A 22491-nucleotide genomic window follows, 5' to 3' on the forward strand; every position below is an offset into this window, starting at 1 on the left:
AGAATTGCAGAAGCCAGTAGGATATTTGGTGCTATGAATATTATTTTTATGGTAAATGCTCATGTTTAAACAATACAGGAGGCTGCAGACATTATTCAAACCCTCATGCAATATACTCGTAAGCCCACCAGGACTGTTGTGATATTGATTCCTGATTGTTTATGTGATCATGCTTGTAGGTACAGATAGACAGAAGCGTTTGATTACTCTGCCAGGAACAACAGGCCACATTTTTAGTGCGCCCAACCAGCTTGTCTGAAAGCTTGTGTGTCAGTGAAAGAGGTGGCGGTGGTGAAATCTGCCCTTTTTCCATCCGTCTACTCTTTCCCCCTCTCACAGATGGTGACAGCAGTGGCGAGAGAGATCTTGTTCTGTGAAACGCTATTGAATATTTACAAGGCTCTATGTCTGGGGCAGCAGCAGCTAGTGAAGCTATGGTACACTGGAATACGATATAGAGGGACTGAGAGTTAAACAGCTGGTAAAGGAATGTAAGCTGCCATCATTAACCTTGTTTAGTTGAATCAATGACTCATTTCATATATAGTCGCAATTACTCACTCTGCCTTATCAGAACAAGTTGACACTAGATATAAAAACACTGATAAAACATCTGTGTTGATAAGAATCACCGCTTATTGATTGTTCTAGGTAGCTTAACCTCTAAAGTATACTTGAGGAACAAAGCACAGTGAGTGACTTTTTCAGGGGTAAAAATATAAAATGCCTTTGATATAGATAACCTGTGTGTCAGCGTCGGGAAGTCTTCAGAATCCCTGCTTGTAGCGGTGGAGCTCCCCACCATTTCCTCTGATGTGGCTTCAAAAGGGCCCGAGGAATCAACAGTCTCTGGGGAGGAAGTCATTTGTGATTAAAGCAACTCTTGAAGACGTTACATGTGATTCTTGGCCCTTCAACATTTCTGCTGCAAAATAAAAAAGGCGAAGTATTTTCAAGGGTTTATTTCAATTCGAAATAGCATTTCAATGAATTTGTACATTGTTGTTGCTGTGGTAAATTAAATAGATTTGTGAATCTTCAAACAGCACCACAGAAATCACCAGCATCATCAGTACAATACAGTGTATTCCAAATTTTCAGTTATTAATGGTTTTGAGAATAAAAATGTTTCTTACAGTGTGTTTTAATGTGTCTGCAGAGCTGTGAACTGAATGTAGAGTGACAGTATCTTCATCAGTGACATAGGTAAAGTGTTAACACCAGGTTAGAAATCCCAAGAATATCATACCATGTGTAATGTGTTGACATGCGATGGAAAATCACAGAGCTAATTCATTTTCAGCTCCTCGAAGTGTTGCAAGTTGTGTGGCTCATCATTTGCATCCATGCTACAGAGCTTTAGAACATACAACTAAGCCTACAGTTTCCTCAGCTGTATATGAGGTTTTTATGTTTGTAAAGATGCACAAGTCTGCCTTTCACAAATGGGCTGTACAAGGACTTTAACAGCTTACTTGGAAAATGCTGTCCAGCTATAAGAGGATGTGGTGGAATGTAACTCGATACAGTTACTCAAATACTGTACTTAAGTGTGAATTTGGGTCTTACAGTATTTGTACTATACTTGTGTATTTCCATTTTGTGCTACTTTATAGTCCACTACAGTTTAGAGGGATTTATTGTGCTTTTTACAACATTACATTTACTTGACAGCCAGAGTTACTGCTCACATTAAGATATTGAAATGAGATTAAAATATGATGCACTGAAACATTAAACTGCTTAACAATACATCAAATCTACCTCAACCAACTACAACAGTAAACTTTACTTACACGTTAATGCATCAGTAATAATGAGCTAATAGTATAACACAGGAGACATTTTCTGCATTATTAATACTTTTATATTTAAACTTGGTAAATAAAGTAAATAAGTACATCTAAAAATACTGGTACTTTTACTTAAGTGACCTTTTCAAAGCAGACTTTATATTGCAATATACTGCTAAATATCTATCTGAATATTAACCTACTTGGGACTTAAACAATATCACCACCCTGAATTATGTTAAATCACTAATTTAACGTGGTCTATAGCTAAGTGCATGTGTGACTGGGATTTAAAAACTAAAAGCAGCCGACGTCACGGCGTCTTATTTGCTTCAAACTCATGTTTAACATGTATAAAAAAAATTCTAACAGCAAGTGAACGCACCTCAGTTCCAGACATGTTCACGTTTTGTGTGAACCCATGACTTCATCGCGCTGCAGATGTCTCACAGAATGAACAGAAATGCATGATGATGATGATGACAACAGCGGTACTCTGTGTTTTACTGAAGCTTGGAGATGTGGTCACAGCGCAGACTGAGCGGGAAATGACAAAGTGTGCTCTTTGACGCTAACGCAGGAAAAAAAACGGTGCCAGCCTGTTTTCCGCGTAACCGCGTTTCCCTGTCTGTCTATTGGACTGTGGGAGCAGAGCTGGGACGCGCCGCATATGTAATGAGCTCTCATCAACTCCGGCAGAGCTCTGACTCTCTGTTACAGATGAACTAATAGGCCTACAGCGGTGGTGGGAAACATAACGTGATTTGACGCGTTAACGCTTGGCTCACATGTTTTCTCCCCGTAGACCTACTGACATTGAGTCTGCGGGATGGTTTGCACGGTGTGACGGCTCCAGTGAAACGATTCAAGATTGGAAGCGTCACTGATTTTCAACGAATTGGCGTCTTTGGATTGTGTCAATGCTTTGTTGAGAGAGAGAGAGAGAAAAAAAAGAGGAAGGGAGACTGCGTTGGTTTTATTGGATCGGATGTGGTAGGTTGAGTCGAGTCCCCGGTGTAACCTTCACGGTGTTTTCAGCAGCTGCTGTCCCCGTCAGGCAGCCTGTTGTCTGGACTTGGAGCTGTCCGCGGTGCTGAAGGTCGGAGCAGTTTCTTCATTTACAGGAGCGAGAGCCGCAGACAACCGTCACCGCGTTAGAAGGACTTTAACGCAGCGATCTTTCTGCACAGGCACAGCGCTTTCCCTCAGCGGAACCATGGGTAAGCTGAGTGAGCATAAGACTGAGACTGCAGCGCGTTTTTCACCGGTCATTATGTTTGTCACAACTGTGACTGTCATTCAATTCACCAGAAATCCCGTCCATTGACAGATTTCACTCCCGATCTTTTTTGAAGACAGACCAAATGCATTGTTTTCATTTACAGAAAATTCATTCGGCTTACACCCCCCCCCCCCCCCCCCCCCAAAAAAAAACACCTACTGTACATGTTGTGACAGTTAGCGCGAATCATGCCAGTCCCCCCCCCCCCCCAAAAAAAAAGACTTGCCAGGTTTATTTAGGTCTGAGAGAGACGGAAGGGAATGTCAGCCATTTCTATGTAAAACCATGTTTTGGATTTCTACTGTGTTTCCCCTGCGTCCTCTCTCATGTCTCTGAGCTTCAAACAAGGAACATAAATATTCATCAAGTCTATTATTATTACTGGCGCGCACACTAAAATTAGAAGCTCATTAAAATGTAATTCACCACGTGCAGCCAGTGTTGGAGCATGTGAATGTAGGCGCTCCTTTTTTCATTCTCATTGGTCGCTTAATGAATCACACCAAAATGCCTAAACTTTTTATTCAGGAGAACTGCCTCAAAAGCCTGATTACCTAAACAATATCCATGGGGCAGTGAGAAGAAGAAAAAATCAACACATCCCTTTTATTTTTAGGATTTGAGTGTATTGCAATATGCATGTAGAGAGAAATCTGCTATGGACAAAAATATGCAGGACACACTTCATTCAAAATCTTGCTCCTTAAAGTACTAGTAAGAGATAATTGAATATTCAAATTCCCTTTAGAATCAGGTTCAGCTGTCGTAATAACAATAATAATAATATGCATAGCTCTACATATGCAGTATAAGGTCACTGCAGCCCATCACACAGGTGTAGCCCCCAGCTGTGGCAATCTCTTGCTTTGGAGTGTATTAGATAGTATCCCTATTGATGACTGTGTGCTTAATCTGGACTCGGTCCAGGCTGGGATGTTCTGAGGAACGCTCCACTTCCCGAACAATGAGTCTTTAATGAGTAGTTCAGTTCCCCTCACTGAGGCAATATGATACCTATGACAGTTCATGTACCGCCCCATCAATATTGCAGCATGTGTTCTTTTTAAAGCCCATTGTTCTGTTGTTTTTGACTTCTTCTTTTTTTAAATAGCTGGCAGAAAACAGGGAGCTGGAAAAAGCGATGAAACGCGGTTCCCAGATGGAATCGAACTAGGGAGGTCATGGTTACATGGCATTGTAGAACACTGACTCACTCTCACTCTGAAATAAAATGACTGCGGCAGCGATGACAATCACTACACAGGCCCCTCTCTAAATTTTAAACAGCCTCCTGTGGAATCAGGAGAATCATTTTGGCAAGTATTTTACATCTACTGTTATGAATGAATGAATGAATGTCATTGATTTAATTTAACATTGGTGCCGGCTTTCTATTTGTGCACACAGTGATATGCCTTGAAGGATACTGCTGATTCACTCTGGAGCCTCTGTTAAGTAATGTTGTAGTGCAGTTTAATGGCCACAAGAGAGAGCTCAGTGCTCTCTCTTACTGCATATCTAGCTGGCGTGTGTATGCGTTTGCCTCTTCCAGAGAAAATTTTGAATGGGGTAGTTTAAAAGGGAACATGGAAATTACATTGCTAAAGGGTGCATATTATTTTCAGTATAGCCCTGTGGAGTATATATGTATAAAACAGGAATATTCACCATAAAAATGATTACATTGTTTTCAAAATTTAAAGCACACCATTGTTATGAAACAGGCCATATGGCATGAATCATTTTGGAATACAGACAGGTTTTCTATCAAAGATAGTCTGTCCTTCAGTTGCACCTTTGGCTGGTGTATTTATTTCACTAGCACACATGCACATTTTGGGGTAAGATTATGTTTGCCAGTATGACTGAAAACACCCTCAGTCTGAAGAGAAAGTATTAGATAGGAAATTATTTATTGATCCCATGGCACTGGGTGTTTGTTCCCCTTAATTCAGCGCCTCAGTAAACAGCCTATAGCACATTTAATAGAGTATATATCTTCCTGGTGTTTGCAACGTGTGGTAGTGTGAGGTTTTTAGCTTTCTATTTTTAGCTGCAGGTTCAATGACTATGAAATGTGCAAACACAGGGAGAAATGGCCCTGCCCGAGGGCTGCAAGCCCCCAACCCCCTGCCTGCACTCAGCCGTGAAGAGTTAAGCTGAAGGGAAGTGTGTATGTGTGTGTGTGTATCTGGTTTGTGTTGGACAGAATGGCTGCACTGAAAGTGAACACACCTCTGGCCATTACAGCTGCTTGACCTGTGTGTGTGTGTGTGTGTGTGTGTGTGTGTGTGTGTGTGTGTGTGTGTGTGCGTGTGTGTGTGTGTGTGTCATCGTGCATACATGCATCTGTTGTGGAGTCTCTGAGTCTATGTGGTCTATTAGTCAATGAGGGATATTGCAGTTTCCTGTCACTGTGGGTTGAGCTCACACTGTCCCTGCACTGCATCCCTATGGACTACTAGCAGCGTCATGCTGTGTACAATCCCTCAAAAAAAAGTATCATGGATGAAACCGCATTCCGCTGATGCTGCCACTTAACCTTGTTTGAGGATGAAGCATAATCAGATTTTTCCTTGAATTGGGTTTTTACACTAATAACTGCAGATTCATTCATTCATAATGCAAAGACAGTGATGTAAAAACATTGCCAAAAAGGTTGTTTGGCAATTGTGTGACCAACCCTGAGCACAGAATACATCATACTGGCATAATTGAGAATAGCATAATGCTAATTCCAATTTTAACCATATCTGCTGTTTTCATCCAGGAACAGCAATCCTTAGTCCAGGTTCACTTTTTCCTTCTATTTAAACGGCCTAGCTTATTTTTCACACTCCCTTCTATCAGCTGATAAACTCATAAACCTCTCAGGCCTGTGTAACCCTTCCAAATCCCTTTGAATAGTCTCATGAATGCAACACTGTTATCATTATGCAGTTCATGTAATGTTTTGGACATTTGAGGATTCAGCCTGACTTCAGCAACATTTTCCTTACTTCTGTTTTCCCAGCGTAATATATATAAACATCCATTTTCATTCTGACTCTGTTCCAAAGTGCAAATCAAATTCAAGTATTGATGCCCGAGGTCCAGTGTGCTCAATATTTACCGGACCCATGCACATTTTTTTCGGCTGTTCTTTTTTTCTTTTCTTTTCTTTTCTTTTTTTTGGAATACTAATATGCTATTAGGTACTCACGATGAGATATAAGAGCTCGACATGTTCAGTCCAAGGGCTGGGAACATAGTTAATTATTATTGGCAGACCGGAGAGGTGCACAGCAACTGACTCTATGTTAATTGCACTTTGAAGGGGTAAATATGTAGGTCACAGGCTGCAGTTTTCTCTGAAGGAACTGGATGAGAGAGATGAGCAGATTTTAGTAATTAGACACAGGTGCAATGTAGTCTTTTTTTATGAATAGAGCTCAAATTCTGAAATGCATGTTTCATACAGCTGATAGGATATCTGAGGTGGGGTACCTGCACTGTGTGGGGTTCCATATGGATGCTGTCTCTCTAAACGAGAGAGGGCGTCACCTAAAAGCATAAATTCAACAGAGGGAAGTTTGTGCCTGTTCCTAATTCTGTCCTCTGTATGATTTGACTTATTTTCATTTTAAGACATCAGAGTCTGTGTTCACACCCATGCTGTACATGTGTGAGTATGCACATGCGTGTAACTTCCAGGTGCAGGAAGCGATGCACGTTTGATTAGCAAGAAAACTGGCCCTGGTGGCTCTTTGTTCTTAGCTGATGACTCACGGTTCACTGAAGAGCTCTCACCATGACCCCCGTTAAAGAGGCAGTCATGGCCACACCGGCTACCCTCCTTTGGGACACATAAAGCACAATTTGTAGCCTCCCTGCTCCTATTGTGTGTCAGCACAGTTATAGCCCATCTGTAACATTGATAGCTGGTCATAAATGCTTCATGTGTCAATATCACATAGACCCATACATGATGCTTATGGCGCGAGTGTTAAGCTTTTTTTTGGCGCTGCATTTGAAATGTAACTGAAGTAATTCATCATTGCTAGATAGCTGCTATAAGATTGTAGCCACACCCAGATGTGTCAGTTTGAAGTAAGGCAGGGATCTCCTGCCTGTGTGCACATGATTTGTGTTGTTTCCATGCTCTTATGACAGTCATAGTGTCACAGCGAAGGTACTCTTGGTAAAATGTATACTTTTTAGATCTAGATTTAATTTCCGCAAAGGCCGTACCAGCAATTACCAAGGTTCGACATATGCTAGATACCTTCAGCTGCCAACAAGGGCCTCCTGCTGCCACCCCAATTTTGACATGTTTAGGAACTAACCTGCTCTGATTCTGCTGTCATGACACCAACCATGCTAACACAGAAGATAGACCAGTACCAGTTTGCCTTTTTTATAAAGTAAAAGTTTCAACCAGTAAGAAGCTCAGTTACTTTGTTGTGTTTCTTTATTGATTCAATAGAACAACCCCCCCCCCATGTTTTTTCCTCTAAAAATCAATGATGGCTGAAAGCACTGACCTGAAAATGTTTGCAAATACAGTTACTGCTGATTCCTCTAACCAATTTTATCTTGTACACTTTTTAAGTTCAAACAAAGAAAAACAGTAAGACAGAGAGAGAAATTCATACATAGGATATATTGTGTATATATAACAGAATTGATACATATCAATCTTAATGTTGTGTTAATGTTCATATCATTGTTATTTTGTACAGTCCAAATATTTTGACAAAATGTATTTTAATGCTTTGGCAACATTATTCTCATAACTTTCATTCCAAATAAAGCCAATTGAATTGAACTGAACTGAATTGAGAGAGAGAGAGAGACTCTGATCTTGACTTGATTGGTGTCTAAATCACAACTACTAACCACCAAACATGCTGTACTTGTTGCTTCTATCACACTGTTGGTTTGAGGAGAGTGTAAATGGATGCCAGCCTGGAGTTTCATCCCACCCTCTTCTCTGTAAGAGTATCTTCCCTGACTGACCAGTAAGTCACAATTTCAATGACAAGGACACTATCACTCACCGACTTCCCACTTCTCTATGTGGACACTGATATGTTTAATGAGTCAGCCAGCCACACCAGAAGCTGGAGACTGAATCCTAGGGTGTATAATTGGCTGACTGCTTTTTCTTCTATTCCACCCAGACAGCCCTTTGAAAAGCCTTATTTTTTTATATCTATGTCTCAGTGTTGCCAACCCCTGTGATCATTTGTACGATGCTGTATCACCCTATGCTTCAGGTCTTGCCAGCCAGTGAGATAAGCAGTTGCGGTTATGTCTATGACTACAAATCCAGCCTTTGAACCACTGCAGCCAGTAACTCTACAGACTGCCACAGTTTTAAATGAGTTCAATTAATCTAGAAATAACAAATCAGTACATTTTGATTTGATTCAAAGCTAACTGAAAAAACCCCAAACAACAACAACAACAAAAAACAAAAACAGCGAGCTATAGACCAGTGGGTGAGGCAGCATTCAGGGCTGGCTCACACTAATAACAGTAATGCACTGACTCAGCACTGGGACTGTAACGGCGGTGGGGGGGTGGGGTGGGGTTGGGGGGGATGCAGTAGCTGTTGGCCGCCCTACTGGCTGTCTAGCCTGTCAATCATTTGGCAAGCTCCTCGTCTTCTCAGACACACTTAGATATAACTTTTAAGTCACTCGCTGTTAACGAGACAGGTGTGGTCAGCTGGAGCAGGGTTGACTGAAATTCAGGTTACAATGGACCGGATATTAATCTATGCAGATTCCTCCACAAGATAACATGAGTCAGAAGGCTTAGCTTTACCATTTATTGTGGTGTGTGTACGTGTGTGTGTGTGTGTGTGTGTGTGTGTGTGTGTGTGTGTGTGTGTGTGTGTGTGTGTGTGTGTGTGTGTGTAGTGATCAGGGCTGCTGTCTGTTCCTGGATTTATGAGGCTAATGTGGTGAGCTGGCTGCCGGGGCTGCAGTATAGAAGCAGATAAAGGCACGACATCACAGAGCAGTAAAAACCTCCATCTCTCCAGTCCTTGTAGAGCACAACAGAAGGGAAATGTTGCTATTCTTTTCTATTTATCCTAGCAAAGTGCATTAACCACAGCTGCATTATATACAGCCTCTGCATTACCGTACCTTCATTACGATGTGTGTAATCTCTGCAATCAGTGGTCATGTAGGCTCTGTGGTGTAGAGTTTGCTGACACAGGAATTTAATAGCAATGTAATACAACATAATAATAAGGGAAAAAGATCTTATTTGCAATATTGAAACTTATATATTTACCAAGGGATCTACAGAGGACTCACAGACTCAAAATGTGTAATTCTAATAATCAAATGAACCCACATCACTTTAGCTTTCAATGGTATCAAAGGCTGCTGCATGTGTACAATATTTCATCATTCACCTCATCAACATGAATTGTCAGTACTGTTTATGAATATTGTCGCTGTGGGGTGAAAACACCAAACTCCAGTTTAAAAGCCTGTTCAAAACTAATCAGTTATATCTCCTTGCTGAAAAGTCAACATTTTGGATATAAAACGATTTTCACCCATCAGCAGCGATATGCCTCACAGTTACATTCCAAATCACTCCATTACAGCTCATCATAGGAAATATAAGACATCATCTGACTGCCCGCTGCCACTACAAACCGCTAACCCCCCCCCTTCTCTTCCTGGCAGGTTATGTGGGTATGCAACTTGTGCCGAAAACAACAAGAAATCCTCACCAAATCGGGGGCGTGGTTCTACGGCTCGGGGCCCGGTCAGGTGCGGGGCGTGTTTGAGGGCGGGCCGCAGGGGAAGAAGGCCAAACTGCAGGACCCGTCCTTGTACCCCTACCAGGGAGCCTCAGGGGACTTGACACCAGCGTCAGACAGAAGCAGACCTCACGGCGGGCTCCTGCCCAGACAGGCGTCCCTTGACAACGGTTCGGGGCTGAGGTACTCGGGACCCAACGACGCACCCATAGACAGGTCAGTTCTATGTGTGAACTATTGAGGACGTGTGTGTGTGGAAGGGAAAAACGGAAATACTGTTTTTTTCTGTTATTGTGTACATTCAAATAGATTACATAAGCACTCACATTTGATGCTGCTTCATGAAGGTGTCTTGCCCTTACTGCATAAAAGCCTAATCTATATGAGTGTTGTGTAGGTAGTACAGACTAGTGATTGCAGCCTAGCATAAAAGCAGTGTCTCCTAGCAGGCCAGGCAACGCTCCACATAAAAACGGCTTGTACATGGAGCCCATGAGGCCTATAAAGGAGACAGAGACACAGATACTGTACCTGGCACTAACTCAGCAATTCTACAACAGTCATCCACCCACTCAATCTCTCTTCTTAACACACATGCAGCACACCAGCACGTATGAACACAGATGGATGCAAGCCAGGCTCAGCTAGGATGGGGCGCTGGCAGGTGAAGGGTGTGTGCTGGAATTCACACTGTCTCTACCTTTGAGAGAAACCACAATTTTTTTTTTAACTTTTTTGTTTCTGCGTCAGGAATGTTTGTTGGCCAGTTTAAGCTCCACAAGGCTTTAAAATTAAGCATTATTAAGATGTTTTTGGGGTAGGAAAGCAAAAAAAAGCCTTATTACAATGCAGAACATTGTGTTCCATTTGTCTTATGCACTAAATGTCCCCTCTGAGTAGAACACTCTCAGATACTGACAACATCGACACGCTGTGCTTGAGAATATCCATTTGCCCATTTCTTGATACTGGTGTCAAGAAAGGCAGTTACTTTGATGTCCACATGGTGGCTCCTTCCTCTTTCTTCTCTTAAAGGGAGAGAGAAAAGCTTACAGTCAGTATCTACACACTCTCTAGAATCTACCTCCACAGCAGAAATCTAGGCAGAGAGCCATTTCACAAAAGGTTTCTCTCATGTCCTTGTTTGCTCCCTCTTAGATAACTTGACTGGTAACTTGACATTTTTTCAGTTCAACCGTACGCTATACTTATACTATACTGTACTTCTACTGTATGAAAATATAAGGGTGAATTGGGATTTTTGACTTTCTCTAGAATGTTGACAGTTGTCTTCAGTGTTGTGAAATGACTAAGGTCATCTGGGCAGCGGTAAAAACCCTGGAAGGGAATCCACACCCTGCTTCTCTCTTGTGTTACAGTAAGGCTGTGATATCATATTTTGTTCAGCGTAGCCCTCGGTCAGTCGCAGCAAGCATATTCCACAGATTAACAGATGTCCTTAGCTCTCCGATGGTCCTCCCTGCCCGTGAGCTCAGACTTCCTGATGGGAGGATGGTAAATGTGGGATACGTGTTGTGCCATACGGTGCAGAGCAAAAGCCAGCCTGAGTCCACAGGGAGGGCGGTACGGAGTTAGCCCTGAGTCATTCTATACATGCAGATACACATTTAACGGAGAGGCACAGCAGGGACGGAGCTGAATTTGACTCATTCCAACCAATGTCCCTGTTACTCCTCTCTGCTGACCTTGGACAGGTATACTTGGCGGGCCACATCTGCCCCTTGTCTAGTGCAGGGACAAACTAGCATGCACAAGTCTGTGCCCACACTATGTTTGGAGACACAACTCATTAGTCCTGTGTCCTCTCTGCCACTGCAGCCTTTTGTATTTACTCCATAATACACTGAGAACCAACAGAGAGGTTAGGGATTATTATTATTTTTAACTTTTGTTTAATTACCTGCTATTGTGCTCCAAATGGATGTTTTCAAGGATATAACAAACATGCCCCAGTACCTGCCCATTAACTGGCACTTTGCCTAGGTGATAAGTGTGGTGGATACTCTCTGTGCTTTCACAGTGTAATGAAGCAACAGTGACACCTCTATATACTCAGAAGCATTGTTAAAGTTCCAAAATAAACATATACCATATTTCTTCTCTTTATTGGGAAAATTGTCCCTGTGGTATCTTTGTTAAATCCTCCATCCATTCTGTTTCTACCTACATGTGAATATGCAACATAAGTAGACAGTAAAAGGCAGAACATAATATCTAACTTCCAATTGTAATCACTGCCACAGTACCTGTGATTCAGGATAATGGTATTTTGTGTCTTAGTACAAGTGGAGTACATTATCTGTATTCTCCTCAAATGACTTGCTGCTTTAAGGGGGTTTTAATGGATGATCAGACTGACTATAGATCAGACTATAGATCAGTCCGCTCCAAGCATTCCATCACTCTCTGTTCCAGTCTGAGCCCTTCACACTGTATATTAATTGATTGCGTGGCTTGAGAGGTGGGGATGGTACCGGCGAGCATTCTGGTTTTGGCATTGCCTACATTTGCTTTGACACAACAGGAAACCATGCTGTCTGAAAATCGACGGGATAACGCTGATGATGGATAGCAGAGAGTCCATAAATAGAACTCCCACTGCATAAGCACCAAAACCCACTTTCATTAATCTTAAAGAATGTTTAAATTAACTCCTGGATCTGTTCTGCTGAAGAAAGAAGGAGAAAAAGCTGACAGTCTATTTATAAGGAAAAATAACTTGGGAAGGCTTCTAATTTATCTTGGTCTCTGAGGTGTCATTTGAATGAACACACAGATACGCCGGGACAGCTGCAGTGTCGGGTGAGGCTGATGAAACAACAATGATTACATTGGGAGCGGAACATACTCACTGGTGGAATTTCTTCAGATTCTGCATTTTTTTTAACACATTCATCCAGGCAATAAAAACAATCAGCCTGCCAAAAATGTTAGAGGAGGAAGAACACACTCAGCTTGGCCTGGCTCTTAAACATCCTGCCCAACCCAATCCAATATAAAGTAGTTTTGCACAATTCAATTCATCAACGCTCAGTCTAGTCCAGCATGAGCGTAGCCCTGCATGCCCGAACAGGCCCTATTTTGTGCATACGGTTCATCAGATACAACACTGAATAAAGTCTTGAAGTGGTAATTTGACCTTATAGTTCAGTTTGACAGTGATAGTTTAGTTTTGAGTGATCATTCCTGTCATTTAAGATCACATTTTATTGACAAATTGTTGAATGTTGATTTGAAGATGGCGCAAACCCAAATCAAGCACTCTGACATTGAGAACAATTTTAAACAAATAGCAATAGCTTACTTACCGTTGAGCTATGAACAAAATCAATTATCAGCAGTTTGTAATAACATTTTTCAACAACTTTTTTCACTAAAGATAAGTTGTTTATATGGTTAATATGTGGGCTTTTAAAGTGTATATGATTGCTAGTCTAGTGGCCATGTGCAATATTAAAACTGACGTGAAAAACTAAAATAAGACCCTTGCGGTAAAAATTCTGGGTCATATTTTAATATTTTCAGACATTTCTCATGAGTTGTAGAGTTTTCCAGTAACCTATTCAGGACTCTCAAATAGATGTTAAGTGTCATATAAAGCTTTCAGTATCTTAACACAGGTTTCAACATTTTATACCAAGGGTCTCATTTGGGTATTTGGTGGGGATGCAGTTAACCTAAGAGGGACAAATTGAAAGTAAGTCTTATATATGATATTCAATTGCAGGTCATGTTGATTTAATACACACATTTTATATTTTAAGGTATACAGACATAGAAAACTTTATTGCATCAGTTGAATTGAATATACCTCTTTGGTCCTAGCTGTCTCTCATCATCTTATATACATACAGACAGACCTGTGATTGTCCTGTAAATAAAAATACATTTAACCATATCAGATGGAAGGAACTTATTGAGCCTCACTGGATTGTTTTTAATTGGCCATAACAGTTATATGCATAAAATAAATAAATAACCCCTTGGGAAACCCCCCTTTTTATGTGTGCCCCTTCCTCACATGGACACTCTCCCTTTCAGAGGTATTACCGTGGAGCTGGCTCCTCTTATTGCTGATGAGGAGCTGATGGTCTGAAGCCAGATATGAGATATAAGAAAAAATAACCCTGACGACAACATCGCCTCTGTATTGTTTTGTGTTCTATGTGCTGCTGTTCGCGTCCAAAACAGTGCATGAGTTGATGGCCAAGATATGGCAAAGAGTGCGCACGATTACATCCCCGTAGTGTGTGTGTGTGGTGTGTAGCCTACGCGTGCGTGCGTGCGTGCGTTTGTGCGTGTGTTAGCGCGAGTGTGTGCTCTTCATAGGCGACGGGAAATATGAGTTGAATGTGAGGCAGCAGCTGATGCGCCGGTAAGGGATGCTGCTGCTGCTGCTGCTGGCTGCCGTGTAGGATGCCTCTCTGCTTCATCTCTCCTCCGGGCGATCCTTCGCCTTTTCCTGCACACCGACAACACATTTTTGCTACAACGAGAAGAAGAAAAGGCTCGTTACCGGCACCGGCTATACGTTTCTTTTTTCTCTCGCTTCAAGTCTGAAGCATAATGACCGAAGGATGCCGCCCGGAATGCGTCTCATTTAAGGACACTTTTTACCAGGAGCAGCAGGAGAAATATGGAACTTGATCGGCGTCTTTTTCGCTTTTAATGCGCCCCGGGAGATCATAATACCAGAATACTGAGGAGGTATATGTGTGAAGGGGGGCGTCCTGAGAGAGCGCAGGCTTTGGGATGTATTGTTGGTGAAAGGGAAAAGGGTGATCATTTACTGAGGATAAAAGAAAACGGAGGGGGAAAATGCAGTTTGAGACATTGCGTCAGTTCTGTAGCTCGGTTTTATCACATTTCAACGGGGCTTTCTCTGCGCCTCAGAACATCTTGCAGACGGAGCTTTTCGAGCAGGCGTTGAGCAACATCGGGTGAGTGATTCCTTTGTAAAGAAATGCCCTGATTTATGAGGAAGGGCTTCCCCGTTGGTATGTCAAACGAGTATTAGGGGGTGGGGGGTGGGGGTTGTTGCGTTTATCGATCGCCAGCCAGCCTGCGTAATAACAAGCTACAGTATAGTAGTGTTGCTGCTGCAGATATTTCCTGACTAGATGATGGGGCCGATCACTATGCTGCCGCGGTTTGCTTGGTGCACGTGAAGTGCGCGCGCATGTGCCGTGTTGGAGTGTAAGGTGGGGAGTAGGTGTGTGTGTGTGTGTGTGCGCGTGTGTGTGGAGGGGGCAGTTAAAATGAGCCCTTTAGGTAGACTGTGACCATGCAGAGGTGTGACTGTTCTGTGCTCGTGCCTGTGTATGTAGCCTATGTGTGCGCGTGTGCGTACGCCCCAGCGCACCGCTGCTGCAGCATGTGAGCTGTTCTGCCGCTGCCGCCACCACTGCTGCTGCTGCTGGGCCTGAGAGGAGAACATGAAGGGGTGAGGAGGGCAGATTTACATTTTTTTTTAAAAAGAGTCCAGAGCTTGAAGTAAGTGAAAACACCCACACCCACCCACACACTCAGACAGCCATTATGTGTTTGGACCTAGTACAGGTATGTAAGAACAGGTTTGAGTTATTTGATAACAGAGTGACTAAACTGGAGACAGCTCTTTACAAAAGCATACATGCATGTCATGTACATACTACTACAATTAATACATCTTTATACCAGGACTTATAGGGAAATAAAAGTCATACAAAATGTCACTACCCTTTTAGGTACAGTTTTACTGCAACATCACAGGCTTACTATGTTCTTGCATTTGCTCGATGTGCTTTTGTGGCATGTGTCAAGAGGGAGAAGTTGGATCTCACTTAGATGCATTGAGGCATATTATGATTAGCCTGCTAAATGCTCCGTTCCCCTAGGAAGAGGCCCCTGGTCATCTGGCCGGGCATGGCTGTTAGACACATTATGCAGACTGAAGAAAGGGGTTCAAACTCACAAACAGACCACATTTGTTCCTCCTCTTTCCTTTCTCGCCATAGACGCAGGCCCGTATCTCCACACCATGCACTGTCTGTCTCCGGGGACTGCAAGTCTTTCCCTCTTGTCCCCCACCCTACCGTCAGAAATAATTTACAGCATTGCTGGGCTCTCTGCCACCTCACATTACATGGCCAGAACACTCAGCCACTGGAAGGACTGAACAGGGGGCTCAGTGCCTGGAAACTGTGATCCAGCAATCATCACATCTGACTGATTAAATTGAACTTATTTTCCCTCACTACCCTTTTTTTCCTTCTCAGCAAATTCCTCAAGTAGACAGAGTCTCTGAATGGTAGTTGTAGACAGGACTATATCTGTCATTTTAATGTTAAAATATCATATTTGCACTTAGCTAACTGGTACAACTAACCAGTAGGAGTGTGTATCCATTTTAAATAGTATTGCAGCACCTCAAGGCCAGTGTGTGCCTATATCTACTCATTTCTGGGATTGTAAGTAAACCACGCAGCTCCCTGGTACACAACACAACACAACACAACTTGCTGCACACCAGCAGTGTGTGCTGTTATCAGTGGCTAGCCAGCTTGTCCATCCGTTCGATCTTGGCTGTTTGTGTGTGAGTCTGTTTCTCTCTCTCCCCGGTTCTTTCTTGCCCAGGCCTGCTAATGGGCTGTATGCTTTTAGATCCAGCTTCCATGTATTATGCATGTGTGCGTCAGCAGAGGTCCTAATGGGGTGTAGGGATCTGTTCTTAGAAGACCTGAATGGTTTTGAATTGAGTGGTCACTACATTTAAACTGCAACCATACCCGTCCCCCTCCTCCAATACACATACAAACATTGTATGTCTATCAGCCCCTCGCTGCAGCAGCTCTTCGTGCTGGCTTCCCTGAAATGCCTGAGACCAAAGTATGTCTATTGTCAGCCTGGTGTATGAAACCATAGAAGGGATGTTATTGAGTTTGTGGTATCTTATAGTGTTTCCTCTGATGAGTGGGATGTGAATAGATGCATTTGATTTCCTGCATAGATGCAATGTACTGAAAGCAGTACTGTGTTTCAATTCCAGTTTATTAAATAAAACCTATATTGCTGCTGTTTAATGACTCCAAATGGTGCTGCACAATCTTGGGTGTGATTTTAGTGAGTAAAACTCACAGCTGTTTACTTGAGCCTACAGTCTCATATATTGTTCTCCTGCAGTGACAGCATATCTGCAGCTGTGCACTTCTGCATTTTATAGCTTATATGTGCGGCACAGCGCATACAGTCAAAGACAAGAGGAAAAGCAACTTGTTTCTACCTTTGTCAGTTCTAAACTGAATGTTCCTCTGAAGTGGAACCCCCCTGGCTTACTCCCCCTCCCACACCCATCTCCATCTCTTCACTTGTCCCCTCCAACGATTGGGGTTGCCATGGCGATAAGGTGTAATATTTGATCAATAGAAATGATGATGTATCCTCCCTGTCTGTTAATCCTGACTTTAGCTGTGCCTGATTAAAAAGAAGGAGGTAGGGATGGAACAAGGGATGATCCTTCTAACAAAATGACATAAGGGCTGAGGAGAAGACAGTAAGGTGGAGCAAAGTACTTTAAATCTGCTATATTGTACATTTTCATCTCAAATCCTTCTCTGCAAGTATGTCTGACTACAGACATAGTTTTGTTCCAATCTTCTCTCTCCATGCAATTCTCATCAGCCTTGACATGTTAGCAAATTCCAAGACTACTAAATGGAAGTTTTTCATCATGACAGCACAAATGTATACAGTTACTGTATATATTTTACTAAAAAGTCAGCATTATCTCACACAAATTTATAAAAAGATTTGACTGCATACTGTCAAATTTCCAACTTACATTTTAGAACATTTGATCATCACAGAAAAAGTGACTCAGTTATTGCACACCACCTTTAAGATCCCATCCAGACATGTTTGAATACACATGAAAATACTCTGGTAGGTCTGATATGGCTTTAATTCAAAAATGTTCAGTTGCCTTTTCCCTCACTGAAAAATCCAGAATGTATAGATATATGCAAAATACTTTTCATTGCAAAAGTTACTACTAGACATGAGATGTTTCCTATTTGACAGAAGGATCCACTGCATACTGCACCATGAAAGGAAACTGTCTGTAATGTCACAAACTCTTGTGTGTATGTGTACAACAATACATTAGTGATTTTTAAAGAGCTGCACTAAATTTAAATCAGATTTAAGGTGAGCACAGGAAAACCTTCCACCTTCAGCAGATGAATGTGAAAACAGATTCTGCACATGCATCATTCTGCACCGCTCAAACATCCAGCAGAAGCTAAAATAAGAAGAATACATATTTGGCTGGACTGCAAGTCCAGCCCCATAAACATGAATGTCTGTCCCTGATCGTATGAGTCACTGGTTGAGTAAAGTTACACCATTGGTCAGTTGAATGCCATGTGACTGAATGATGCATTGATTGGCTGAATGCCACAATTTCCTGTATAGGTTTCAAATTAGAAGCCCTCTAGTGTTTCATACATGGTCTAGTCATATACTAGGCTCCTAGTCTTGTTGAGTTAGGACGAGTGCAATGAATGATTTTCAAGGCAATCTATCTCCCTCAACACCAGAGTGAGATAGTTATACAATGTATGTAGCAAGTACGCTGGTTATATTTACATTGCTTGCTAGCAGAGCCAGTTTACATAAGAGACATATAACTTTTTCAGTTGGAGTCTGCTGTGATACAGAAAGGTAGCTGGAATAGCTATACAGCTTCTTCATGGCTATACATCAGTGATTTAAGTGGATCCGGATTATTATATAAGAAATGCAATAACTTCACCTACAGCTACAGCTGATGGTGCACTTATGAGTAGATATATTAGGACTCAACAGCATCTGGACTTCTGTTCATTTATTTTCATATGAAGAAGTGCAGCTATTGAAAGTGAGGCCACTTCTGTTTTGCTTTAGGACAAACTGATGTGAATCAGTTTTGCTCATTTTCCACTGAATCCTTCTTTGGAACATGTTTTTTTTAAGTTACAGAGAAGGGCATGGAATTAACTAGATTTAATCTCAGCTGTTTTGTGTGTGTCATGACTGTACACCATCAAGTAACTCCTCTTCACTCCTTTTCATGCATTCATCTTAAAAGACACAGCTTTTTTTCAGCATGTATTGATAACACGCATTGAGGTGAGAGGAGCTCAGCGAAGAGACAAAACAAGGAGAGAGAACAGAGAGGAAGACAGAAAGTACCAGGAGGAGGCAGGAACACCCAGGCATCAGTCACCATGGTGACAGAGCTGAAGACGAGGCAGACATAGCAGGCTGCAGCTTGTGGGACTCTGAACCCCTGGAGCCCCAGATTCATGTTGATGTGACAGAACTGGGGGAAGGAGAGGAGGAAAATAGAGGGAAAGGATATAAAGGAAGAAGGGAGGGCGTGGAGGAGGAGACAGATTGCAGACCTAGAAACAAACCAGAGACAAGGACATGGATTCACCTCTCTGGGCTCTTCAGTCCTGGACACTTGAGTTGATTTGGGGGCACATCCACCTTCATATATCATTGGCTGCACTGTAGTGTATATAACATTTACCTATGCTCTGTTTTTACCCATCTTTATCCAGTGTGAGTTGACTGAGTATATGTATATTTTTTTCTCTGCATTCCCAAAGTCACACTTTAATATCTTGCAGATACAAAAATCAAGCTGACTGAACTCCTCCACAGGCACTAACTGGAAGTTAAATGCCTTTCTGAAGGGCTTTCAACAGTTGAAGACATTACTTAATCTTTGTCCCTACCCACATTTTCCCTAGCCAGACTTCTCCTCTAGCCTCTGGGTTACAGCACCTCATTTTTTCTGGACATATGAGGGTTGTAGGTGTCAGGAGTCAGACCCAGTCTCCACTGTAGCCTCTGTAGTTCCTTTGCCACCACTCCCTAAACATCCCGTCACACCTCACCCACGCTCAGCCCACCCTCAGCCCCATTGTGTTGTACCCGGGTGTTGGCGGCACTCAGCATCTGTAATTAAGCCGGCCTTTTATTGGTTTTGTCCTCGCCAAGGGAGATGTGCGCAGGAAGAAGGGAGGCCCTGGTTTATTGCCTGGGCGTCTAAGAGAGGGGTTATTATGATTGCATGCTGGAGAGAAAGAGAGAGAGAGAGAGAGAGAAAAGAAGTGGATGGAGAGAGAAAGAGAGAGAAAGATAAAGTGGAGGGAGTTGGAATGATAGCAGCACAGAGGAAAAAGGGGATGAATAGTGCAAGAGAGACAGCGGGAGAGGCTGAATCGATATGCTCGACTCCTCTCCGCTCCTCTCTGCTCTCACCAAATCATATCTCAGCATCAGACAGAGAGCAAGAGAGGCAGAAAGAAACAGGGTGAGAAAGAGAGAGAGAGAGAACTGGTAGCTAGCGGTGGGCTGTGTACCTAGATAAGCATCAGGCTAATGTCCCCAGCCCTAGGCCTGCTGCCATGGCTGCTAATGCCGCTGCCCAGAGAGGGAGGTGAAATTGCCTTTGCCGAGTTTGGTTACGGGTTGCCACGGCACAGTCCCACAGCTGGAGGTACACGTGATGTCACTCAGTGGGATGCAAGTTATGTATAGGTTCAAGCGGCCAGGCTGTCCTAGTCAGTGAAACAGGACAAGGAAGTTATGGATAGGGTCACTAAAGAAACAAAAGAATAGATGGGAGTACTTTTTCAACAGAAACGCCGGCCCGTGCAGAGCGCTGACATCTGGGCTCCTTTCATGCTCACGGAGCGAGACTGATTCCCTCAAAGGCTGAATAGGCACGTGCACGCGCCACATTTGTGTGTGTGCGCGGGACCCTCAACCTTGATATGTCATTAATGGTTGAGTTACAGTAGCCCTCCCAGTGAAACCACATTTCAGTTGGGCTGTTAGAGGCCACTTTCAACTCTGCCCCAGGTCTTCAACTTCTTCATCTCTCTCCACTCACTGATGGACTAAAGAGAAGGCTGCTGAGTGGCGTAAATGTGAGACTCATCCCTCTGTGTGTGTGTGTGTGTATGTGTGTCCTTGTGTGTTTTATTTTTATTTTTGTGAGAGCGTGTGTGTATTTGTACTGTATGTCCATGTGTGTGAAGCCCAGTCCCTAGGAGGTCTTTTTTTTCCTCTTAAAAAGCTTCTTTTTTCTGCTCCCAAACAGATGTCTGATGTCATCTTGTTTTTAAATAGCCAAGAGAGGGAAGAGAAACTGCATATGCCGCATGGATAGTGCTTTGCTTTCAACCATATGCCTTGATGTGTGATGCTATTTGTCAATGTCAGAAACCATTTAACAGTTTGTAGCGGGGTTAAATTTGACTGCCTTTGCTGCCACAGCTTACCGTAAGTGTAGGATCCTTGTGGGGAGAGTATGTACGTGCATTATTCCACAAATCCTCCTTTGGCCTTGATGGTCAGTGGAGTTGCTAATTGAAAGCTAAGGCTCTCACCTCCTAAAGGTACTTCACAGGATCATCACTCTTGTTTTACATTTGATTTATTGATTGAAGAGGCTCATAAGGTCGGACCTTTGGGAAGGTGAGGAGGTAGGATTTCTAAGCTAAATCCTTATTATTCAGTGCAGTGAAGCCTTCATGACACATTTAACAAACATTTCAAACTACACTGTCACTAACATTAAGCAATGACTGTGCTGTATTCCCAATACATTTTACATCTTCTACTTGTCTATTTGAGGTTATAAACTGTACGCTCTAGGTAACCATTTTAGTAATTCACTCCTCTTTCCACTCCACATACTCAATGCACAATTGACCTGATAGCATAATATCTGCATGTATTGTTTCATGAATGGGTAAGAGACCGCTCTCCACGTAATCCTGTTGCTGTGCCCCAAATCCAAATCTATTTCATGCTCCAATTTATTCAATTACCAAAAATACACTTGAAGAAGCAGTGTGATAAAGCAATAATGAAAAAGCTTAATCTAAACATCTGCGTCTATCCAGCCCATTGCTATCATCATCCGTCTCATCCCTAGCCTGCGCTCAAATCCTCTTTTGCAACACTGATGGTATTTCAGAAGCTCAATGAGATTAATTATTTCCATATTTTGCAAACATCGCACCGTGCACGGCACCCCGCACGTGTACAATTAGCTGAGTTCATTTGTGTTGCAAATGAGCCGGCCCTGGCGGTGCTCGACGGCCTCCCTGGGCTTCTCCTGCCACGCAGCGAGAGAGGAGAACCCAGCCGAGGAGTGATCAAAAGCCTCCTTCTCTGGCAGGCAGATGCTGAGTAAACACAGAGAAGACGAAGCTCCAGTAACTGTCTCCTCCTGCTTCCGCTTCTCGCCTTCATTATTTTTGGAGTCTGCTGGCTGGCATTAATGAAAACCCCCATGTAATATTCATTTAATTCCCAGTGTTTACTAGTTCATTAGGTTTTAGGATAGTAGTTGATCTGATCTCCTGGGGTGGCTAGGAAGAGGAAAGAAGCTGACTTTGAAGATTTTTTTTCTCTTTTCACCAGCCGGGCTTCCTTCCATTTATTCATATGTCTCTCTTGATCCTGTTAGAGGACCATTCACACTCCTCTCCTTGCTTACTGAATTGTATTGTGTTCCTCCTCCCTCATCTTCTCCACAACACTTGTGCTATCATTTGTACAAGTACAAGTACATGGACACAGTC

At 42.7% G+C, this 22491-nt stretch overlaps 1 protein-coding gene across 2 annotated transcripts in view; it reads left to right on the plus strand.

Moving 5' to 3' along the window:
* Positions 1-22491, plus strand: part of rims2a (regulating synaptic membrane exocytosis 2a) — a 146160-nt gene that overhangs the window by 33199 nt on the left and 90470 nt on the right. For both annotated transcript variants that reach the window (XM_053327475.1, XM_053327476.1), the window contains exon 6: positions 9768-10060. In XM_053327475.1, the coding sequence (XP_053183450.1) occupies positions 9768-10060 (293 nt within the window). The remainder of the gene's footprint in view (positions 1-9767; positions 10061-22491) is intronic.

This window comes from Scomber japonicus, chromosome 10 (genome assembly GCF_027409825.1).
Source record: "Scomber japonicus isolate fScoJap1 chromosome 10, fScoJap1.pri, whole genome shotgun sequence".
Lineage (NCBI taxonomy): Eukaryota > Metazoa > Chordata > Actinopteri > Scombriformes > Scombridae > Scomber > Scomber japonicus.